The sequence below is a fragment of the Vulpes lagopus genome, chromosome 1, assembly GCF_018345385.1.
Source record: "Vulpes lagopus strain Blue_001 chromosome 1, ASM1834538v1, whole genome shotgun sequence".
Lineage (NCBI taxonomy): Eukaryota > Metazoa > Chordata > Mammalia > Carnivora > Canidae > Vulpes > Vulpes lagopus.
The window spans coordinates 86,938,699-86,961,946 of NC_054824.1; the positions used below are offsets into that span (position 1 = coordinate 86,938,699).

General features: G+C 45.3%; 1 protein-coding gene across 8 annotated transcripts in view; it reads right to left on the reverse strand.

Moving 5' to 3' along the window:
- The window catches only part of BOC (BOC cell adhesion associated, oncogene regulated), a 73,582-nt gene that overhangs the window by 30,168 nt on the left and 20,166 nt on the right, over positions 1-23,248 (reverse strand). For 3 of the 8 annotated variants that reach the window (XM_041757362.1, XM_041757370.1, XM_041757355.1), the window contains exons 1-3: positions 10,277-10,298; positions 5,844-6,019; positions 4,908-5,186 (exon numbers count right to left, since the gene is read on the reverse strand). In XM_041757362.1, coding sequence (XP_041613296.1) covers positions 4,908-5,186; positions 5,844-5,940 — 376 coding nt within the window. In that variant the 5' untranslated portion in view covers positions 5,941-6,019; positions 10,277-10,298. Of the gene's footprint in view, positions 1-4,907; positions 5,187-5,843; positions 6,020-10,276; positions 10,299-11,512; positions 11,659-22,129; positions 22,151-23,248 lie in introns of those variants that run through there. The other 5 variants (XM_041757414.1, XM_041757389.1, XM_041757408.1 and 2 more) reach the window with 3 other exon arrangements.

Sequence of the window (23,248 nt, forward strand, 5' to 3'; positions counted from 1 at the left end):
AGTGCTTCAAAATATTACTATCCCATCATTTGACCCTCAGAAAAACCCCCACAAAACCAACCAAACAAAAAAAACTATGATACTGATGCTATAAATTATCACTGTGCTCATTTCATAGTTGTGGCAATCTGAGGGACTAACTTACCCAGAATCACATCAAGTCCTAAGGGCAGAGTTAAAACTTCAATCCAAGGGTTTTTTTTTAAGTCTTTCTTTCCCCTCCATAATATTAGTTTGTTTCTTCATTTTATTCATGGGTTAAATTCTGTCACCTTCTGACCTTCCTCAGAGTCAGGGTCATGGAGACAACTGGCTAAGGGGAGCTCCTTCCTCTCCTGAGGAAAGAAAACTCGAGAACCATGCTTGATTCTTAGAGCCTAAAGGCCTTAGGGAGGAGTTACAGATCTGGTCTCAATTAAACTAGCATCAGTTTAAGACTTCACATTAGCTTGAGAACTAAAGTTCCCAGCTATAGTACTACCCCATTACCACCTGTTTTATTTCCAACGACAAATGGGACCTAGGGATGATAGGATAATTAGAATAATTTTAAAAAATGGAAAAAAGTTAAAAATGAACAATTACGTAGGAGTTCATTTGAATTATTAGAAGTAAGGGATCAAAAACAGTTTTCACATCGTATGCCAGCTCTGCTAAATTGTGATTCCTTGCTGGGCTGTGTTGAGAACAATTGTAAGGCTGAGTCAGAGTATAGAAAAAAGGAATATGGTGTCCATTGGCAAAGTCTGCTGTTGGTTCAGGTGCAGAGAGTGGGAACATGTGGGCCATGTAGAGTGGTTGGCCTCCTGGTGTAAAGCTTAGAAAAAGGAGTAAGGAAGAAAGGAGATCAAAGTCAAAAGTATTTTGAAAAGCAAGAATTAGACAAGGTGGTCTGAAGTGAGGCATTAGCAGCAAGAGATTTACCACAAATAAAGTTTGGGTTCAATAGGAGAAAAAGTTCTGTGTGGAGGAGAGTGGGATGGACACCTCCACAGAGAGTGAAGACAGCAGTTATCCACATGTGCTCCATTTGACCTGAAGACCAGAAGCCAATGTCCACAGAGAGGGGTGAAGTCCAAGTGTACTCCCAGCCCCCAGCATCTAAGTAAAAGAGGTCTGGACCAGGAAAAGTTCTTCTAGAGGCCTCCTTCACACCCTTGAATCCTCAAGCCAGGTCTAACCGCCACCAGTGGAAGGTCCCGGTGATCCAGGAGTCCACGAAGACACAGGAGATAGCACCTTGCTAGGTAGGCCAAACAGTGGGTGCTTTGTCTGAGGGTGAACATCTGAGCACACGCAAAAATGGCCAGAGGAAAAGGAAGCCTTAAGTGTTGAGTGTGGGCGGGTGTGTGTGCGTGTGCACAGGCACGCCACGGCCCAGCCTTGCCTCTAAATTCAGACCATGCCTCGGTAATCCCTTCACCACTCAGCCTCCTTCCATCAGCCAACCAGCAAAACACAGCCCCCATTCTGCTCAGGAATGTGCTTTCGGAAACTTAATCTAACTGCTGAGTCTGGGCCAAATCCCCCATGGCATTAGCCCAAAGACAGCACCCCGTTCTGCTGCCTCTCCTGCCTTCCTGCCGCCACTGGCGCCTCCTCCTCTGAGCTGGGGAGGCTGCAGTTCCACTCCATTGCCACAGCCCCTGAGCCAGCTCTCCTCATTTCCAGCACTTCTCCATCCCGCCAGTCAGCTCCAAACATTTCACTTCTGATTCATGTCTCTATGACAAGCCAACAGTTCTTGGCTTTCCAGCAAGATGCACTAGGCTTCTGCACAAGCCACTTCTCTCACTGTGCCTTCTGGGATACAACCAAACCCTCCCCTTTGTCCTCACTGTCAACTACAGATCCCTTCAAGTACCACAGAAAGAAGTGGGCAGGAATTTCTTTTTAAATAAAGGCAAGAAAAAAAAAAAAAAAGGTCTCTCCTCACACATACACATCTTGAAGTAGAAGGTGGGCTCCAACATAAATCTTCTAGACTCTATCCTTTCCTGCAAAGAAAAGGTTCAGCCTGCCTCCTGATAAGGCCAAATGAACAGTTATGGAGTTTTCTGGGTCTTCACAGACATGTGCTATTTGCAGATGAGCAACCCTCCTAGATGAGCAGCAAAATCCTTTAAAGGCATGAATGCTACTAAAAGGCACTTTAAAAAAAAAAAAGATTTTATTTATTTATTCACGAGAGACATAGAGAGAGAGAGGCAGAGACACGGGCAGAGGGAGAAGCAGGCTCCATGCAGGGAGCCCAACATGGGACTCAATCCCGGGTCTCCAGGATCCCACCCCAGGCTGAAGGCAGCGCTAAATCGCTGAGCCACGGGGGCTGTAAAAGGCACATCTTACTTGTAATAATGAACCACTGAAAGCAACCTAATGGTCCAGCAATAGAAAAAGGGTTCAGGACATAGTGTAGAGCCACCCAGGGGATATTTCAGGGCCATTGGTAACCGTGATCCTGCTCTGCTTGTGGCTGGGGGCACAGATGACTAGTAAGGGGCATGGGGGGAGCTTGCTAGAGTGATGACTGCCTGGGGTTGGTTATACATGTGAAAGATGAATCAGGTTGTTGACTTATTAGTCCACTTCATATACTTTGCTGAATTATACTCGACAGAAGAAATATGGTCATATGGCCAACAGAAAATGCTTACCACACAATGCTGAGAGGGAGAGAATATGGACAGAAACTATATATTCAGTAGATCACTACGAAAGTGTGAAATATGGGCATGCCTTATGTTCAGTGAAATAAGTCAGAGAAAGACAGATACCTATGATTTCACTTATAGGTAGAATCAAAAAAACAAAACCAGGGACACCTGGGTGGCTCAGCGGTTTGGTGCCTGCCTTTGACCCAGGGCGTGGCCTGGGATAGAGTCCCATATTAGGCTCCCTGCATGGAGCCTGCTTCTCCCTCTGCCTGTGTCTCTGCCCCCCCCCTCTGTCTCTCATGAATAAAATCTTTAAAAAATAAAAATTAAATTAAATAATAAATAAAAAAGCAAAACAAAACCAAGCCCAGACTCACTGATACAGAGAATAGAGTGCTGACTGCCAGAGGGGAGGGGGGAGGGGTGGAAAATGGATGAAGGAGATCAAGAGGGACAAGCTTCCGGTCATAAAGTAAGTCATGGGGATATAATGTACAGCACAGGGAATTCAATCAGTGATAGCGACTGTGTGTGGTGACAGAGGGTAAGCAGACATACCGTGGTGACCATTTCACAATGGAGACAAATGTCAGATCGCTATCTTGTACACCCGAAACTAATACTGTATGTCAACTACACGCTTCAGTCAAAAAAAAAAAAAGAAAAAAAAAAAAAAGAAAAAAGGAAGTACAGGTATGGATGAAGAGTGGAAGGGTATACACCAAAATGGTAAATGATGGTCATGGGATAATGGTGGGCTGAGGAGAAATGGTATTTTCTATAAATTCTGTACTTTCTATGATTTTCATTACAATTTAAAAATAGAAAAGAGGACTATGATGGCAGGAGTGCAGCTCTGACCTCAGCCCTTCTTGTACGATGAGATGATCCCTCCCTACCCTCTACCTTCCCCACTTAAGTGCCAGTACCCTCCTGGCATCCTGCAAGCACAGGTAGAGGGGAGGGCCAGGCTGTGGCCGAAGGCCTGCCTCCCTCACTGAGCATGTGCTCCTGCCACCAAGGAAAATGGCTCCTATTGCATGAGGAGGCTCAGCCTGGCCCCCTGGGGGGACAGCTGAGGACCCACCCCGCCTTCTCCCTTCTGAGAAAAGGGCAGGGCTGCTTGACTGTTTTCCAAGAAAACCAGAACACTGCCAGCAGCGTCTACTCTGTTCTCTCACAGAGTGAAGTTCCTCCAAGGACCTGGGAACCATGGGGGGAGACGGGGGGTCCCCCCTCTTTTCTACTTCCTCATCTCCCACCACTTTCCTCCTGGACTCATGCCTCACACACCCCAGGGACCCCAGTCAACCTTTAAGGAGTATTTCAGAAGTTTGCTGTTAGGCATGACCCCTAACACACATCACTCAGGGGAGTGATGATGATGGTGACATGAAAGTCTGAAGCAAGGCTGTCAGGGGTTAGGGGCCCTGCTAGGTCAGGAGGGAACAAGGCTCCAAGGAAGAAGACATCATTCTTAATAGTTCCTGGCCGTAGACTCGTATATAAGAACAGATATTGGAGCTGCCCTGCAGCCTTCAGAAGTTTATTTCGTCAGTAGGTCTTGTCTCCCAGATGTACAATGGGTAGAAAACGAGGCAATGTGTGTTTTGCACATAATATATGCAAGTGGTAATTACGTATTAAGGGTAGTATAAAGTCTTCTCTGAACATCCTCCTTGGACCAAATTGTACCCCAATCTTGTCCTCTTTTCTGTTCTCTTTACTCTTTGTCACACAGTTTTCTTTTCATTGTGTTCTATTATTTATACCCCAGGCCTTTGGATAATGCTTGCCCCTCAGACAGACAGGAGGCCAAGCATGGGATGGGCAGCTCTGTTTGGACTGCACATGGCCTTGCAAATGCTCTGACCATAACTGCCATGAGGATGGAGTGCAGGAGAGATAGTAAGCAGCTGGCACAATCACACCTAAAGTTAAGGGAAAAGTAGAAAGGCATGGCATGGCCCAGCTCTGGCACCCACAGAAACAGTTTAAACATGTCGCGTCCCCCTCCTTCTAGATACTCACTCCAGACATGGTCCCTACTTAGAGAGCAGCTTCCTAGGGGCACAATGGTCCTCCACCATTGGGGACCGCTAGGCAGCTACCACTCTCTGGTTTGGAATTTCAAATTTGAGGGCCCCCTTTTATGTTAGGACTACTGACATGGGGTAGGAATGGTCTGGGGAAGAGAAAGAATGGGAGAGTCGAAGAGAGAGTGCACTGTGGCAGAAGAGCAGCACTCACTGGCTAGTGTCACAGTGGCTGGCACACTGGCCACGGCCCCTGCAGGCATCCGGGCCACACACTGGTACCGTCCCACGGTGTGGTTATTGAGGGCAGTGATGACGAGGGTGCCGCGGGTGATGAGGATGCCCAGGGCATCATCTGAGCCATTCAGCTCTCTCCCATTCAGGCGCCAGGTGGTGTTCATCCATGGGGGTTCCACGACACAGCCCAGGATCACAGTTCCTCCGAGCTTCTGGACGGTGGAAGAAGGCTGGACAGTGACCTGAGGGATCTGGTCTGGAGGAAGAACAGCGACATAGCAATGAACAAACAACCCCCATGAGAGCAGTACATGAGCACCCACACGGCCTTCCAGAGCTGAGCAATCCAGAGGGGTCGATCTTTTTCTGAAGAACACTACTGTCCTTGGGTCCATTCCCCAGCGTGTAGTTGTTCTCAGAAGGCAGACTGGAGTGGCAGCAAGGTGTAAAGGCAAGAGCTCGAGCACTGGAGTTGGACAGGACTGGGCCCAAACCCCAGTGCCACTGCTTCTGAGCCATGTCACTTGAGCCTTTTTGTCTCTTACCTATAAAATGGGGCTAATGATACTTGCCTCCGAGGGCTGCTGTGAAGCTTACAAACAATGCATGTCAACTGCCAGCCATAATCTCATATAGTAAGTGCTCAATTAAAGGCAGTCATTACTATTCCTCCTCCTCTGGTATATATTTGAAATACTAAAATACAACCACTATGAGGCTGCCAAGATGATTTCTCATCTTATATTATTGGATGTATCCCTGAAGGCCAATGGGAATGAATTATTCTTTGAAATCCAGGAAAAGGCAGGCCTTTTTAAAGGGTTACTACTGAATGTGTAATTCTTCCATTTGACATGGGCAGCAAAGTGTTTTATAAGAGGGGCAGGCTGAGAAAGGGAAAGAAAGCACTCACTCAAGTCAGCAAAGCAGCCTGCTGTAGCCAAGAGGAGGCAAGCGAGGATGACCTCACGCCTTTTTTCTCTCTGAGTCGTCATCATCCCATGCAGCATGGTGTCACCAAGGGTCCAAGCCAACGTCCCATAAGCCACTGGAGTCACTCCAAGAGGTACTACAATCCCCCACACCACTCTGTTGTGAGAAAGAGAGAAATGGCCCTGGTGGTGAGTGAGGCTGCCTGTCATAGGGCCTGGCTCTGTCCCTTCACCCCCTGCCTCTACTACACATGCTGGCAACATTCAAGATGTCAACCTGAACAGTGGCTGGAAAGCCAAAGAATACTCTCACGTCATTTCTCATCTAAAAGAGGCTTCTTTTAAGTAGTTCCCTTGAGCTAGAAGGGGATTTTACTGTGGTATGAGAGCCAGAGCCTTGCCCCATGTACTGGCAGCAACCAGGGCCTGTTAGAGGGCCTGGGACCTGCAGCCAAGGCCAGGCCAGGGTCCAGGCAGTGAGCATCTCACACATTGCTGGGAAGGATGACCTCATCTTTATCACTGGCTTGCAGGAGGCCAGATGTCCATGGCCACATGGCATGCCATGTCACTAGTACCAGGCTATTGTGGACATCACCGTCATGTGTGTAATGCATGCTGAACCCCTTGTTTAGGCAATGTTACTAGTGAATCCTAAGGTCACAGAGATTCCAAGATCTTTTCAAATCTCTGTACTTTTAACCATAATAGAAGCCTCTTCACATTTTTTTTTTCTATAAGTGCTCTGCACCTGGTGGGAGCTTAACAGAATTAGAATCAGGGTGATGTAGAATAGTGAGGCATCCCAAAGGTGGCTCAGAGGTTGGGCGTTTGCCTTCAGCTCAGAGTGTGATCCTGGAGTCCCGGGATCGAGTCCCAGGTCAGGCTCCCCGCATGGAGCTTGCTTCTCTCTCTGCCTGTGTCTCTGCCTCTCTCTCTGTATCTCTCATAAATAAGTAAATAAAATCTTAAGAAAAAAAAAAAAAAAAAGAACAGTGAGGCCTTTTAACAGTGAGTTCTAGAGGAAAATTTCATTAACAGATTTATAAACTAATTCCAAAAGCAAGTTTTGGTGTCCTCTCAATTTTCCAGATACTTGTTTTAATTCCCTACTTTCCCCCAAAGAAGTAACGTATTTATCTAGAACACTGCACGAGTTACCAATTTGAAAGATTCTACGGAACGTGACCACAACAAGCTTCAGTTTCCCCAACTCTAAGAAAATTGCTGACACCTGTTTTGTCCCTGCCCCAAGAAAGGAAAGGAAAGGGAAGGGAAGTAGGAAGCACGAAGGCAAGAAATGAACATAAAGTAATAAAAGTAATAAAGGGCAAAAAGAAGACAAGCAGACAGAGAGGACAGGGCTGTTTCTTATCTGAGCACAGGGTGGCTGCAGAGGTGTTTTGGTTGTAAAGTCCACAAAGGTTTTACTGAGGAAATTCAGCCCAGACCCCCTCCTGCTTAACGAGGACCAGCCAAACAATTACTGTTACTTCTGCACCCTTGGTAATTTATAGGATTCAAAATGGAAACAGACCCCACTTTTGCTGCCAGCCACCAACTTGCTTTTATAAGCAAACAGGAGCAAAGAATGTATCTGGGGAGGGAAAGGGAGTGAGAAGAAGCAGGTATCTAAAGGGGGAGAAAGGAGTTAACTCCTTCACCCCCACAACAGAGTTGTAAGCAGATACCATTTAATGACCCCAAAGCAGGTCACATGAAGTCTCATTCACAAAATGCAGGACTAGGACAAATACAGAGAGGAAGGGGCATCACTGTAGCTACGATGCATCTTATTTAGCAGCTGGGAAGTTAGAGTTGCTTCCTGGGCCAAGTTACCTAGTGAGCTTTGTCTAGAAGGAGAATTCCAAAGACATACATTTCTGAGAATTCTGTTATAATGGTAAAAAAGACGACTAAGGCTTAACTGGAATTCCTACAAACAGTGTAACTTTGTCCCACTGTGAAACGAATGAGGTACAATTTCAAAGTTGGGTGAAGGCAACAGTAAACTCTGTTATTTTTCTTGGCAATGCAAAGTATGTCTAGATCCTTATTTTCTATGCATTTTCTCAGAAAAAGAGGAGAAATGAAGAAAAAAAAAATCAAAAACAGAGTGGAGAATAAATTCCTGACATGAATTCCTCATCGAGGCCTACGTACTTGCTATTTTTAAGGGTTATTTGGATAAGAAAAAGAAAAGAAAATGCATCTGAGAAATTTAACTGCTGACATACATGCTCCCACTGAAATAATCTCTACCAAGCAGACATTTTTGAGACTTTCCAAAAACAACAACAACAGAATACACTTCTGGGGTTGATACCAGTGAGAAATTATAGCCTCGGAGTATTTATTTTGTGAGAAAATTACAAACAACTGAGAATCCATAAGCAGCAGGAGGCAGGCAGCTCCACCTTCTCCCAAGAGGACTGGCTGGAGCACAGGAGGCCACATCTCCTCCCTGGTCAGCCAGGGCACTGCAGCTGTCTTGGAAAGAAAGGGAAGCCTTCATGGTCTTAAACACAAAACACACCCTTTGGATATCCTATGGCCAATAACCAAGATGGATGAAATAGAAGAACATGGGATCTAGCAGGTACCATACAGAGACTTATTTCTGAGAAAACATTCTAGCATTCTTTCAGTGATTAAAAAAAAAAAAAAGATCTGACAAAGCTTTTAGTTCCATTGCTTGAAATATTATAAAAGAAATATTTCTGACCCCAAGTTATTATTATTATTTTTTTGCAAGTTTTCAATTCTGTAGAGTAAGATTCACTTTCCCCAAAGGTCTTTGAAGGCAGAGAGGTTTTGCTCACAGGAGGTGATGCCAAGCGGCTTTGAGAAGGGGTAGGGGCGAGTGCTGGCAGCCCCCTGGCCTCAAGAAACAGGGTAGCACTCCTTTTTTTTTTTTTTTTAAAGATTTTATTTATTTATTCATAGACACAGAGAGAGAGAGAGAGGCAGAGACACAGGCAGAGGGAGAAGCAGGTTCCATGCAGGGAGCCCGATGTGGGACTCGATCCCAGGTCTCCAGGATCACACCCCAGGCTGAAGGCGGCGCCAAACCGCTGCGCCACCGGGGCTGCCCCAGGGTAGCACTCCTGCTCAGAAGAGTGGCATCGTGGGAAATCTCTGGGACACAAGTGAATTTAGTTCTCAAAGGGCTGAATATATGAGTTTAAATAGACTTAGGAGAAGAGTTTAAGAAAGGTCATTTTTACTTAAGAAGTTGTACTTTTACCCACAGACCTAATTAAAAAGAAAGATTTTAAATTAGGAGGGACCTCAGAGAAAATAAAATAATAGCTTAGGATAACGCCTATGGGTATCGAATGTTATAAATGAGGAAAGCAAGGAGCAGAGAGACTAAGTGATCTGCAGAAGGTCTCCTGGCTAATTAAGAGAGATTAGGGCTCCAAGTCAGGTCTTCTGACTCCTCATCCCGGCCTTTCTCTACTTTCCAATACTGCCTCCCAGCAAACCATTTCTGAAGTCATATTCACCAAGTGCTTAGAACTACTGTTAGGGGGATCCCTGGGTGGCACAGCGGTTTGGCGCCTGCCTTTGGCCCAGAGCGCGATCCTGGAGACCCGGGATGGAATCCCACATCAGGCTCCCGGTGCATGGAGCCTGCTTCTCCCTCTGCCTGTGTCTCTGCCTCTCTCTCTTTCTCTCTGTATGACTATCATAAATAAATAAAAAAAAAAAAATTAAAAAAAAAAAAAAAGAACTACTGTTAGGATTAAGTTTGGAATATTTTTTAATCTATTTTCTGAGGCACAAAAATAATGTAACTTTCTCTGAGGTTGCCAGGTGGTGCAGCGAATTAAGTGTCTGCCTCCTGGTTTCTGCTCAAGATCTCAGGGTCCTGAGGCTGCGCCCTGTGTCAAGCTCTGCGCTCGGCGGGGAGTCTGCTGGTCTCCCTCTCTCTGTGCCATCCTTGCTCGCACTCATGCACGTGCACTTTCTCTCAAACATATATATATACACATATATATATATTTAAAAATAGAGTACCTTTCTCTTTGGTTTTCTTCATTCTTTTACCATTTACGTTCAAATCTAGGATAATCTTACTGCTCTACACACGATCCCCTTCAGTAGAACCTTCTGCAATGGTGAAAATACATTTGCACCATCAGCGCCAGTCACTGGCCACCGGTGGCTACCAGATACTTGAAGTGTGGCTAATGCCACCGAGGAACTAGATTGTTAATGTATCCACACCGGGCAACGCAGTTCTACACCAATACGTGGAACATCTACCCAGACCACCCTGATGTCAAATAGGAGAGAGTAACAAAACTTCGAAGTTAACTATGAGCCATGCTGTGGCTTACGCCTTAACCAGATGTTGTATGTTGTGATTTCACTATTATCAGGTAGAAAAAATATTCCTGTGACCTACCGTCGAAGGCCCGATGCAAGGCCCCGTATCATAGGATGCGTTCGGGCAGCCCGGGGGGCTCAGTGGTTTAGCGCGATCCTGGGGGACCCCGGATCAAGTGCCTCCCTGGAGCCTGCTTCTCCCTCTGCCTGGGTCTCTGCCTCTCTCCCTGTGTGGGTCTCCCATGAATAAATAAATTAAATCTTAAAAAAAAAAAAATGCATCCCACCCCTAGGAACGTTCAGTCATCGAGCGCTCAGCAAACGCCCACGAGCTCACTTCCCAGCATCCTCCGCAGCTGGCGGCGTCATGTGACTAGCGCTGGCCAATCAAGCGCAGGCAGCCCTGTCACGTGTCAGCTCCAGGCTCCCGCTGCTAAGAGCTGGGAACCAGAGCGCGGCTCCCGCTTCTCCTGTCCCCAGTCCTGGGGCCCGTGTCCCGTGTTTCCGCAGGCGCAGGGACGAGGTGGAAGTCAAGGCGATCCAAGGCAGGGGAAGAAATAAACCGTTGTTGCCCAAAACCACTGAAACGTGGGCGATTCCTCTCCTGTAAGGACTTCAGCATTCTTGACTTTAAGACCTTAGCGGATCAGATCAGTGATTCAGTCGCAAGTGGGAAGTGGCAAGTGAGAGCAGAGGGAGGGGCGCGTTTTCAATATGGGGTCTGCAGGAAGGGCTTTCTGGATAAAGGGTTTGGATGGCCTCTTGGGATATGCGTCCATAAGTAGGTGAGGGCAGGGCTGGTGGGGAGGGTGGCTCATCAAGCAGCTTGGCTGTTAGAGGTTTATCTTGAACGGTGGTCTGCAAACTTCTCATTTCCGCCCCCCCCCCCTTTTTAAAAAATTCATTTAAATTCAATTAACATATAATGTATTATTGGCTAGAGAGGTAGAGCTCAGGGATTCATCAGTCTTCCATGATTCCCAGTGCTCATCGCATCACTCCAGTTACCCAATCCCCTGCCCCCTCCCCTCCAGCGACCCTCAGTTTGTTTCCTATGATTAAGAGTCCTTATGGTTTGTCTCCTCCCTCTCCGGTTTTGTCTTAATTTTTTCCTCTCTTCCCGTATGATCCTGTTTTGATCTTGCTTTCTTATGACTAAAATTTCCTGAGCCAATATCCCCAACACATTCACGGCAATTCCTAAATTAAATGCATGGGCTGCCGAACTAAAATTTAAAAAGAGTAGGTAAAAGTGAAACCATGTTTTGATGACATGATAATCATGACTGTTTTAGAATATAATTAAAGCTAATACCTTAAGACAGAAAGACTGGTTAGGGTTAGGTGCACCAGTAAGGATACGGATGTAACCTCTTTCAAACGGTCTGCTGGAATGTTGATTATTTTGTTGACTTCTCATCAGATGGGATTCCATGAGCGTTGTTTTTATATTTTCTTATGTGACTTGAAGAGGGTCAGCTCTGCTGTTTTCTTCCTGTTAGCATGTGCTTGGATACTGCATACTCTTCTTCAGCTCCCATTTCTTTGCAGCAATCTCTTTAAGCCACTCGTCCTTTTGTGAGCATTAATTTTTAAAAGTAAATTATATAATCTGTAAATCCACTTAACAGAGAACAGGAAAACTGGGGAATGAATAAGCAAGTGAGTTCCTGCGGTCACGCGGAAGAGATCTCTTGCCATTGTTGGGACACATCGCTTTGTCATATACAGACCGAAGGTACCACTGTCAACCCTAATATTAAATACCAGGAAAGCTGAATTTTTTCCTATCCCTTTTTAAGACAGAAATTAACCTTAAGAGCCATCTCTAATATTTTCTTCTAGTATTCCAGTGGCATTTCTTATATTTTCCCTGTGGAGCTTGTGCCCCATTTTGAAGACTTCTAGAAGAATGAAAAGTGGCAAGGTAAGAAACTGAGACTGGGTCATGCTGTGGAAGACTAGGGAAAAGAGTCTGAAATGACCACCACAGACAGCGGAACCACTGATGGTTTTTGAAAAGGGAATATATAATCAAAGTGGCATTTGCCCAACCTGGGCTTCTTATTCACTGAACCCAAAATTTATAACAAGTTGCTAACCAACATGGACAGAGCCTATTTCCACCCAGGTAGGTGAACTCCTTTACCATCCATGGATGGGGAAAGGCGTCTAGACACAGCATGTAGGCTCTGGGGAAGAATCCCCCATAGAGAGAAGCCACCTCTGCTTTCTGAGTAAAGGGAAGATGTGGTCCCTTGATTTGCCCAGTGAACAAATCTAATCCTCTCTCACCTCCACCACTTGAGGAAAAAGTTACTGAGGAGTCACATTTGTCACATAAATCCCTTCCTTAAATTTCTCTTTAAGGAAATTTAAAAATCTAGCCATGAAGGGCAGTGTGTGTGTGTGTGTGTGGACAAACCTTAAGAGAAAAGGAAAATCACTTTCTTTCTTATACACTCCCTTCTCAATTCCCCCACCCTATTCCATATAAATTCAATTTGACAACCCTGCTAATTGGATAAACGCAGCTCCTAGAAAGCCATTCCCTTTTCTTTTTTTTTGTTTTTGGAGGGCTCAAAACAGGGTGATTGTGCTGTTCTTTAACACGAATTCCATCTGCTTTATTTCTCTCTCTCCATTCACCACTCCTCTTGAATATTTATGAGGCTTTCCCTCCTCACAGATCCACTTTCCACCCCACCTCCATCCACCTTCCTCTCTCAGCTTCCCCATATCCACCCTCTGCCTCCAGCCTCCTCTCCCTTCTCTCAGAGCCGGACAAAAACCTTCCAAATGCACCCCCCTCCCCTGCTTTAGATAAACACAGGCAGTGTCAAGTGTGAGGGGTAGGGGGAGACAGGAGGGGGTTCAACTGCCAGTCAAGCCCCCCGCCTTCAATGAGGCCCAGGGGCCCACCCTAATCTGCTGCATGCTTGCCATATGGGGGCTGTGTTGCCCTGGGAAACACTAACAGGCAGAACGGAGCTTAATAGAGTCCATATTCATTGTAATGCAGTGAGATGGCTCAAGGCACCACTGCCCCTTCGGTCCAGTTTCATTCTTCTGCTTTCCTCTTTCTTTCTGGTTTTCCTCCCTTTTTCTTTCTTTCTTCCTTTCAAAAGGAAAGGGTCCCCAGAGAGCTCTAACCTGGAGATGCCTGAGCTGGCAGGAAGGCTGGGCTCTGGGGTTAGGAAGGACAGTGCTGGGGTAGGGGCTGGAGGTGGTGGGGAGAGGTGAGAAGTGAGGGCTTCAAGGGAAGCCAGCTGGGGAGAAGGGTACAGTACCTGCAAAGGGACATACTGTACATGTGCAGGTGTGCACAGGCTTGAATCTGTGCACGTGTGGAAGAGAGCATGGTGGAGTAGATATGACCTGTCAAGGCCTTGGAACAACAGAAAATTTCGTATTTTAATCAGTTCTCTAAGCCTAGTATCCCAACACAACCCCCAATCCCAGTCAAGTCAAGGTCATTTTAAAGCCAGTGCCACCTAATTCCCTCAGGTGTCAGGCCCTTGGCCAATTCCCAGCTCTTCACAATTACCTTGAAAAGTCACAGGTGGTGCAATGGTATGAAACCACTTCAAAAATCTCTATAGGGGCAGAAGACCCACCAGCCTGCCACATTGGGGCCTATTTCCTCCTCTGGCAGGCTGGCATTGAGGAAGAGGGGACAGTTGTAGTTTGCCACAGCCAAACTAGGGCATGTGGGGCCCACTGCATGGACGGAGTGGGCTTTCTAGAGCTTAGGCCTTGTCATAAGTATATGTGCTGGAAATGAGACTTGGGGATCCCAGAGGATCCCAGAGGCCTTCCCCAAGGCCTAAAAGGAGGGCAGAGAATGTAGGAGGGGAAAAGAGTACATTCCTCCCAAGTTCTCAGAAAAAATAAAATTGGTACCCAGAATACAAGTCCTCAAAGAGTAAATCCCTATGACTGTCATATCAGTTTCATAAGTTATAAAACAAAGCTATTTGTTCTGTGACTGTAAAAGTCACAAATTTAAAATCAAGATAGAAAATAAAAGCAAACCAAAGCAATTAAAGCTTTCATGTACTCTCCTACACCTAACACGTTAATCCCAAGGTGTCTGGCATGTGGAAAAAGATCAGTAAATGGTTGCTAAAAGAATGAAACCTGTATGTGCTCCTATAGTTTTACCACTACCGACCAAGAACTTGAAACTCTTTACCCAACGGACTACAGTCAGGGTTCAGATGGGTGACATTACTTTAGCAGAAGCATAATGCTGCTGGTAAAGATACAGCAATGCCTCTGCCATAGTGATGCCAGGATCTGTTACAAGGCCTTTTTGTTACCCACATCAGCCAATGCCGAAGTCAGATAAAACTTCTCAAAGCAAGGCAGATACTGGTGCTTGGTGTGGTTTACTTTTGCCCTCCAAACTTGATATCTTCCACTTGCCTTGCTCTTTCCCACTAATATGCATCCAAAATCTGTGGTTTCCTGAGCTCCACCCATGGGAGACCAACTATAGGGAAGTATACAAAAGTTCTTAGAAGTTTTCTTTACTTCTGTTATCTTGATTTTAAGGCTCTATTACCCAGCAACACTACAGGAAATGTACAGTGGGTATTTTAAGAGCTAGGTAGGATTTCAATTCCTAGTTGGAAAACCTAAATAGCATTTGGTTATCTGAAATGCTACCCAGAAGCCAGCCTCAGCATTAAATCCATTTACATCCATTAGAGACCCATTAAAGGGAATAATACTTTTCTGAGGACTCCAAACCAGAGATGAAGACACACAACTGAGCAGGGTTGTACAGGACTCAGAGCACTTATCCTCCCTTTAGAAGAAGCCTGTCCCTCCAACTTCATTTTTTCTCTAAGGTCTTTCTCCCAGTTGTTTGACCCCAGCATTCTCCAGGTGTTTCAGAGAAGTGCTCCACAAGAGAGTGAATGGGGACGCCCGGTGCTTCACTGTCAGCCAGTCCTGAAGCACTCTGGGAGCTCAGCAGAGAAGTCAAGCTCTTCCCAGGCTTCCCTGCAATGAGCACTTTGGTCAGTCATCTTACCACTGATGTGCCTAATGTGGTTAATAGCCAACTCAAGGAAAGTAGGGACAGCTTCTCTGGTCTTGAACAAATACTTGCCTTTCATTTCAATGCTCAGAGGACACTCGCTAATGATGTATTTATACAAACACGTACTCAAATTCACCTACTCCTCTGGTCTTGCCTAAATATGATCAGTCATAAGGACTCAGAGAAGGCAGAGAAACACAATGCAAGCCCCATGTCACTTACAGTTTTCTAGTGGCCACATCTTAAAATCAAGTGAAAATAATTTTAATATCGATCAACACAATATATCAAAAATAACATATTTAATTATAATTAATATAAAAATTATTAACAAGGTGTTTTATATTTTGTTTCATACTAAATCTTCTCAATCTAGTGTGTATTTTGTATTTACTACACATCCCAATTCAGACCGACCACATTTCAGACACTCAACAGTCACACGTACTAGTGGCCACTACTGCTGGCCACCGTGGGTCTAGAGCCCTCAGGTGGCTCCCTGACCCACTCCTCTCCCCATACAATCCACCTCCACATTGTCACCTACCTTCCTTCTAGAACATCAAGCTCAACCAATCAGTAAAGATAAGTGGGCAGCCACCACCTATTGAATAAACATCTCCTCCAGGCCATAATTCATAATACATATAATTTGGTTTTTTTTAAAGATTTTATTTATTTATTCATGAGAGATACACACACACACACACACACACACAGAGGGTGGGGGGCAGAGGGAAAAGCAGGCTCCATGCAGGGAGCCCGATGTGGGACTCAATCCCGGGTCTCCAGGATCACACCCCGAGCTGATGGCAGCACTAAACCACTAAGCCACCGGGGCTGCCCAATACATCTAATTTGATATAAGCCTCTCAGTGGTCCTGTGAGTAAACCACACCAAGCACCAGTATCTGCCTTGCTTTGAGAAGTTTTATCTGACTTCAGCATTGGCTGATGTGGGTAACAAAAAGGCCTTGTAACAGATCCTGGCATCACTATAGTAGGGACATTGCTGTACCTTTACCAGCAGCATTATGCCTCTGCTAAAGTACTGTCACCCATCTGAACCCTGACTGTAGTTGTCAGTTGGGTAAAGAGTTTCAAGTTCTTGGTCGGCAGTGGTAAAACTATAGGAGCATTATATATGTTTCATTCATTTATATACACTTGCACTGTGTTTCTCTGGCTGCTTTGAGTCCCTATGACTGATCATATTTAGGAAAGACCAGAGGAGTAGGTGAATTTGAGCATGTATTTGTATAAGCAGATCATTAGTGTCCTCTGAGCAGTGAAACGAAAGCCAAGTATTTGTTCAAGACCAGAGAAGCTGTCCCCACTTTCCTTGGGTTGGCCGTTCTAGCTCTTAACCACATCACACACATCAAGTGGTAAAATGATTGACCAGAGTGCTCATATAATATGATCAACACATTTTATAAATGAAGAAATTAAAGCTCAGAGTGATTAAATATTTTGTCCAAGATTACACAGATGGTAAATCACAGTTGGGATCTGAACAGCTTCTAACTCAAAATTTTTTGGTTCTTTTCACTCTACTGCTTTAAAGAAATTATAGCATAATAATTGATGGATTGTTAGGCAGCCATTAAAAATGATAATTATAAAGATCAAGTAGTAACATGAAAAATATGTAAAAGGAGTAAAAAAAAAACAAACAAACATAGATCTCATTTTGTAAAAAGCATGTAAGGAGTTAGCTGAGGCCTAGAAAGGAACAGGAAACAAAAGCAGCTGATTTGAAAACGTGAAGGAAGTAGGGGTGATTTTTTTTCCCTTTTGAGGTTGGTTAAAAACAAGCAAATGAGCTAACAGACCCACCTTCCACAGCTCCCCAACTGAGTATGATTAAATACGGTCCAAACTCCTTCACACAACCTTCCAGGTCCCTTATAATTGGGCTGTAGGTGACCTTTCTCAGGTCTTCCTCCTGCAAGTTCTAAAATCTGGGCAAGCTGCATTTTTCACCCTTACTTCTGCCAGAACCATCTCCCCTTTCTCCCTTCATTCCACCAGAGGAACTCTCATAATTACCCTTCAGAGCTTACCTCAAGGTGACTATTCCTCATCCGTTTCCCCAGGGCTTTTGCACATCTACTGTAACATTTCCACAAGAATTTGTGTATTTGATCCTGTGTGTGTCTGTGATGGGTCTCTGATCTCTACCCTCCCACCCTAGACTGTAAACTTCCTGAAGGCAAGGCTGTGTTGACTTTATCTTGGTAACCCTAGCATCTAGAAAAGCCTTGGTGCAACACAGGGGATCAGTCAATGTTTGCCAAACTGAAGGGTTTGTTCAGATTAGAAATTTGAGATTGAGCAGAAATGTTCATCTAGCCCTGGACCTATAGGAGGAATGCACGGAGAAAGACTCACAGTTACTGGGGGCGGAACCAAGGGGTTTTTCTAGGGGCAAAGGACTACAGCCATGGCCTTTATTTTTCAAAACCAGATGGCCCTTAGATCATTGTAGGCAGCCCTGGGAGGGCGGGCCAAGCTGTCTGACAGAAGTCAGTGCCTCTGCAGATGCTCCTGTGGCTTGGAGCTTCATTCAAGGACATTCTTTGTTTTCCTTATCTCTCTTCCCAAAACAAACACCCTACTAAGCTTGAGACTTGGGCTTCCTGCAGCCACTGAACTGTAAGGAAGGTAATCTAGGAAGATACTGAGAGTAGGTATTATATGGCATCAATATGACCCTAAGTGTGAGGCCAGGGTGGAAGGAAAGAGGCATGGGAGAAGGATGGCTGGGAAGTGGAAGAGATGCAAGAAAGGCCGCTACATATGCTAAGTTCCCACTCTTGGCCAAGCCCGGAGCTTTGGGGTTCATGTGCCCCATCACTTTTAATTTTCACAAACCAGGAAGTGTTATTGTCCCTGAGAGGTTATCAAAACCCTCTCTATGCTTTATCACATAAGGATTTTAGGAGGCATCTCCAGGTTTTATTATAGACTTGCCTTTTTGCTAAGTGACAGTGTTGGAACTCTGCAGGATCAAGTACTGAAAAATCATAAGCCTTGGGGTTTAGACATGAGCTCTGCTGCTTCTACCCCTGGTAAAGTAGGCAGCTTTGGGTAAATTAATCTCTGAGTCTCAGTCTACTCTCTGTGAAAATTAAATTGATAATACCTCATTTGCTGACCTGCTAAAGAGAGCTAATGCAGTTGATGTGAGAACAGCCTGGCACACGGCAATCAGGCAATAACTGGGGGGACAGGTGTCATGGAAGCCATTGACTGGAGGTCTAATTTCATACAGTGGCACTGCCACTGAGTGGACTCTGAGATTCATGTACTTTAAGACTTCAAGATGTTGCATTTTAAGAACTCCTGACACATGTGATACCATCTCTTTGCTTGTTCCTTCCATGCTGTAAAAAATTAAGTGAAGGCCTGATTTGCTGTATTACACACATGCATCAGAATTGAGAAACAGTCTTTGTTGAAGAAAAAAGAAAACAGTAATACCTACATTCTCAACAGTGTTTTACAGAACTTCATAATAGCTCTGTGGGATAAGAGATCCACGGAGAGTGCTATAGTATTCCCAAGTTTCCACCAAGACTTGGTTTCTAGCCTCTTACTCTCTACCCAACACTAATCCATATTTACATCACTTAAGCTAATAACTTCTCCCACCACCTCTCCCTCACCCTGTTTATGCCCTCTCTCTGCACTCTCTTGATGATGATAATGACGATAATGATCCTAATTTCTCCGTAGTGTCTCTACATGTTCAGAGAGAAAAGGGAAGAGATCCCCATCAGACAATAGGCCATTTGGGACAAGAAGTTATGAAGAAGATGTGTTTATAGAGAAGAAAACATTCCCCTGATCCCTCTGACCCCTACTCCCAGCCCAGCCTCAGAAAGGAGCTCACCTCTGACCCTGTCAGTAAAGGAACAAAGCCACCTGCTTCTATCCACCTACCTGCTTCTAATTACAGCCTATGGTCAGGGCTATATCCACACAAGTAAACAATGAAGTAAAATGGTAACATAGTGACTGGAAAGGAAACAGGAGCATCCACTCCCAAACCTTCTGGTGGTCGTGGTTGACAAGAGCCCGTGTAAGAGGAATTAGAGTCTGGATAGACAGCGGGGATAGGGTATATAAACAAACCTGTCTTAGGACCTGAACAGCACTTAAAGCAGATCTTAACAGCTTAGTGTCCTATCTCCTAGGACAAAGGAAAAATGATCCCGTTTAAGTGATGAGTATGTAAACATAAACCTTATTACCTATTCTAAGCAGTCTCAGGGGAAGGCTGGGACTCAATTCTATCTGGAAGTAGCCACTGAAAGCAATGGAGCCCTGAGAAGAATGGGAAGTATAATGCCTGGAAGTACACCAGAGAGCAAGCACTGCTCAGTCTCAACGTACACGGAACCACAGAAATAGCTTCTTCCCCAAATCATCCAGAAAGGGATCAGGCTTTGCCTCAGAAGTACAGGAAGACAAACAGGGGCAATCTAACCCACTTAGTGTTCCTGCGGAGAGGAGCACGTAGCATAGCTGGCAACCCCAGGTACATGATCGAAGCACAGGGCCCTGAGGTGGACAAAGGGCAGTATTCGGGTCAGTTCAGCAAACCCACACTGAGTAGCCCCCAGGTACCACACACTGGCAGAGGGTGCAGCCTCCCATCCTTGAAGAGCTTGGAACCGAGTCAACTTTCTGCTTTGACAGCATCTTTCTATTATACCAAAATTTAAATGCATCACGGCTTCAGGGAAGGAGCAAAGATAAACCACAGATTTTACTAAGTACAGGCAAGGAACCAGAGGCCTTAGGAGATTGATATATGTGTCACACACTTGAGCATGCACGCACGCGCGCACACACACACTCTCAGGCCCTGCTCAGCACAGAAGGCTATTCCTCCAATGCAGCCCCTTTCACGAGTCCTAAAAGAACTCTCCTTTCTATCTAGGTTCATCTGCAGCATAGTCCTAGAATCAAAGTACATCAGTAAAGGCAGGAAAGAGGCTTGGAGCTAACAGAGGCCAATGAGGATCTCTTAAGTCTCAGCTTTATCGCTGTCACTTTTCACTCTGTATCAGAACTTGTTTGCAAAGCTCTCTTCTGGACACATAGTAGGTATTCAATGAATCTTTCCTAAGCTATAAAGACCTGCTTCCAAGATTTTTTCCAAGTCTATTTGGTTCTTGGAATTTGCTCTGATGAACTCCCAAAGGTGTTCTCACTGCAAAGCAGAGCTTCCTTGAATTGGGGAAGGTGGTGCTTGAGTGTCTGATATCCCTGTTCCTATCTCCAACCAGGATGTGGTTCTTATTCAGTGGAGGTGGCGGGCAGGACGCAGGTCTTTCCTTTTGTAGCATCCAACAGCATGAAGTGGGTGGGGGTAGGCTTGCCAAGGAGGGGCTAGGGAAGAAAATATGAGAGGTAGGCACCTGAGGAAACTCTTCTGTTCAACGCATGTCCCTGGCATCTGCTGTGTTTCAGGCAGTGGTTAGGAACCCAGCTCTTGTTCCCCTAGGGAGTTCTGCACTTCCCCTGTGGAGGTACCATCACACTGTTTTTGGCCTGCCTGGCTACTAGATCAAAGGCTACAGGAATCAGGAATGGTGAGGCTATTCACAAGGGCATTGTCAGCATCTAAAACAGTTCTAGGTACTCAGCAAATACCTGTTGAGTGAGCCAATAACAACCTGAGGCACAAAGATGAAGGTCAGGGCAGACAGAAGAAAGAACTATAGTCATCTAGTCAAGGAGGGAGCTTTTCCTTAGAAGCTGGCCATTTAGGAAGCTCTGTGGTTGAAAAGACTTTGATTTACTTTGTTAGGTGAAATAATCACCACTAACTCCAATTAAGCTGTCACCTGCAATCATTTTCTGTGTCCCTTCCTCCTGATGATTAAACAACCAATGGTACCAGGCCCATACCTACACCCTTCACGTGACTTAAAGCTGGTCTCGGGTTCTGTGACCCAGAATGAATGAGGAACAGGCTGCTGCTTCTAGGTCTATCTGGATCTAGGGTTGACTCAAGCAAATGCTGGGCAAAATCAGCCCCAAACCCCAAAACACCAACACACACACCATCCCCTAACAGGCTCATGCATGCTGACAGGCAATCTGAAGCATTCTCATGAAAAGCTAAGCCTTGGGGCCAAACTGCTGAAGTCAGGACCAAGATGGGAAATCAGGAGCTAGGGCTCTTCAGTTGGCATCTGACGGCACAGTGACATGAACAAGATCTCTCCTAGACCTTCCTGCAAGCCAGAAACCCTTCCCCTGAACTTAGAAGGAACCACTTTGATGTAGGACAACAAAATCTATTGCACATGGGGATAGTGGAAGAAAAAAAAAAGAAATTAGGTTAGTAATTCATCTAGAATAATGACTGGTACAAAGTAGTAGGCTCGATACAGGACAGCAACTTATTAAATTTTCATAATTCCCTTCAGGGTTACTTTGAGGAATACTTTCATTAGTCTGATCATTGTTGCAGGTTTATTCCTAGTATTTCAACAAGAGACCTTAGAATACGTAGTTATCTCGGGCGCCAGACACCCCCACCTGTGCTCTCTGGGCATGTGCATTCACCTCTAAGACAGACCCACATGCACACACGCGTGCATGCACATGTGCTCACACAGGAAGCAGCTCCAGCTGCTCAGTATGCTTTAGAAGCATGACAGTTTACTTTCTTTCCCATCTGACCTCATGCAAACCCACTTTCTTCACCACCTCCCTGACACCCCCCGCCAAATACACATATTTAGTCCACAGCCCACCCCCACTCTCTCTCAATTACAGAGCTCTTTCAAACCACTGAAAACTTAAAATAAATACCAATTTGGAGACCATGCTCTGGTCCATCTGTATGCCAGCCCCTACCTTCTGCTGGAAGCCCCCAACGCCATCTCCAGTCAGCCCTCCCCAACTTGTAAAGCACAGTGGCCTTGGTGCAGGGCTGGCACACGCAGAGAAAACAAACACATGGAGTCATGCCAGCTGGGTCAGGCACCACTATTTATAGCAGGAGCAAAGCGTGGGGAATTGGAGAAACGTGGTGAAGGGTCAGGAGCAGCGGGGGTGGGGATAATTCTAACCTGCTGTCCGAGGGCTCCAACAGCTGCAGAGAGGATCCCCTGCCGAAGCGCCACCATTCCCAGGTGCAAGCCATCCTGGGATGACTAATACCATTGCCACGCAGGAGGGAAACTGAACACCTCTGAGGCAGAGCGCCTGCTAGCTTGCTCATTTTTGTATCCCCAGCATCAATCACAATGCTTGCACACAGGAGCAGCACAATAAGTATCTGATGATTAAATGAAGAGATGAGCTCTTCTCTTCCTGACTACCCCCATAGGATTATGCCACAGACGGCTGAGAATAATGGGTAGAGGGGAGGTTAGTGAGGAATGCCTAAAATGGCTCTTTAAAAACCCAGTGGTTGTAAAAGTGAGGCAGCAAAAATAACTGAGGGAAATGTTATGTTGAGAAAAACAAGCTCGGTTTCTTTACTGCAGGCCTTTTCAGAGCCTTTAATATGCTGTTATGCACCATGAATCACCAAGAGGGGGACAGAATATGCACTGAAGTCTAAATTCACTTAACCACAGGCCTGGACTTACTTGACCACAAGCCTGGACTTATTTGACCACACTACACTTTTTCCTCAGAGTACCATTAGTGAGGAGAATTTCATCAAATACACTTTGGGAAATGTTGGCCTAAGAGGTTCCTGGAAAATATCCCAAAAGCGACTTGTAAGACAGCGTGATTCCATTTTTGTAATTTTAAAAATTGCATATGATGTGTGGCATATACTTATTCGGAGGCCACAAGACACTTAAATGTTAACATCATTTATCTCTAAAGATTAGGGGATTTGTACTTTTTACATTAAAAACTTCAGAAATATTAAAAGTGGTTTGATATGTAGTTATCACTTTTATAATTAAAAAGACAAATTTTTTAAAAGGCGACCTCCAAATAGCATGTCATCACTAT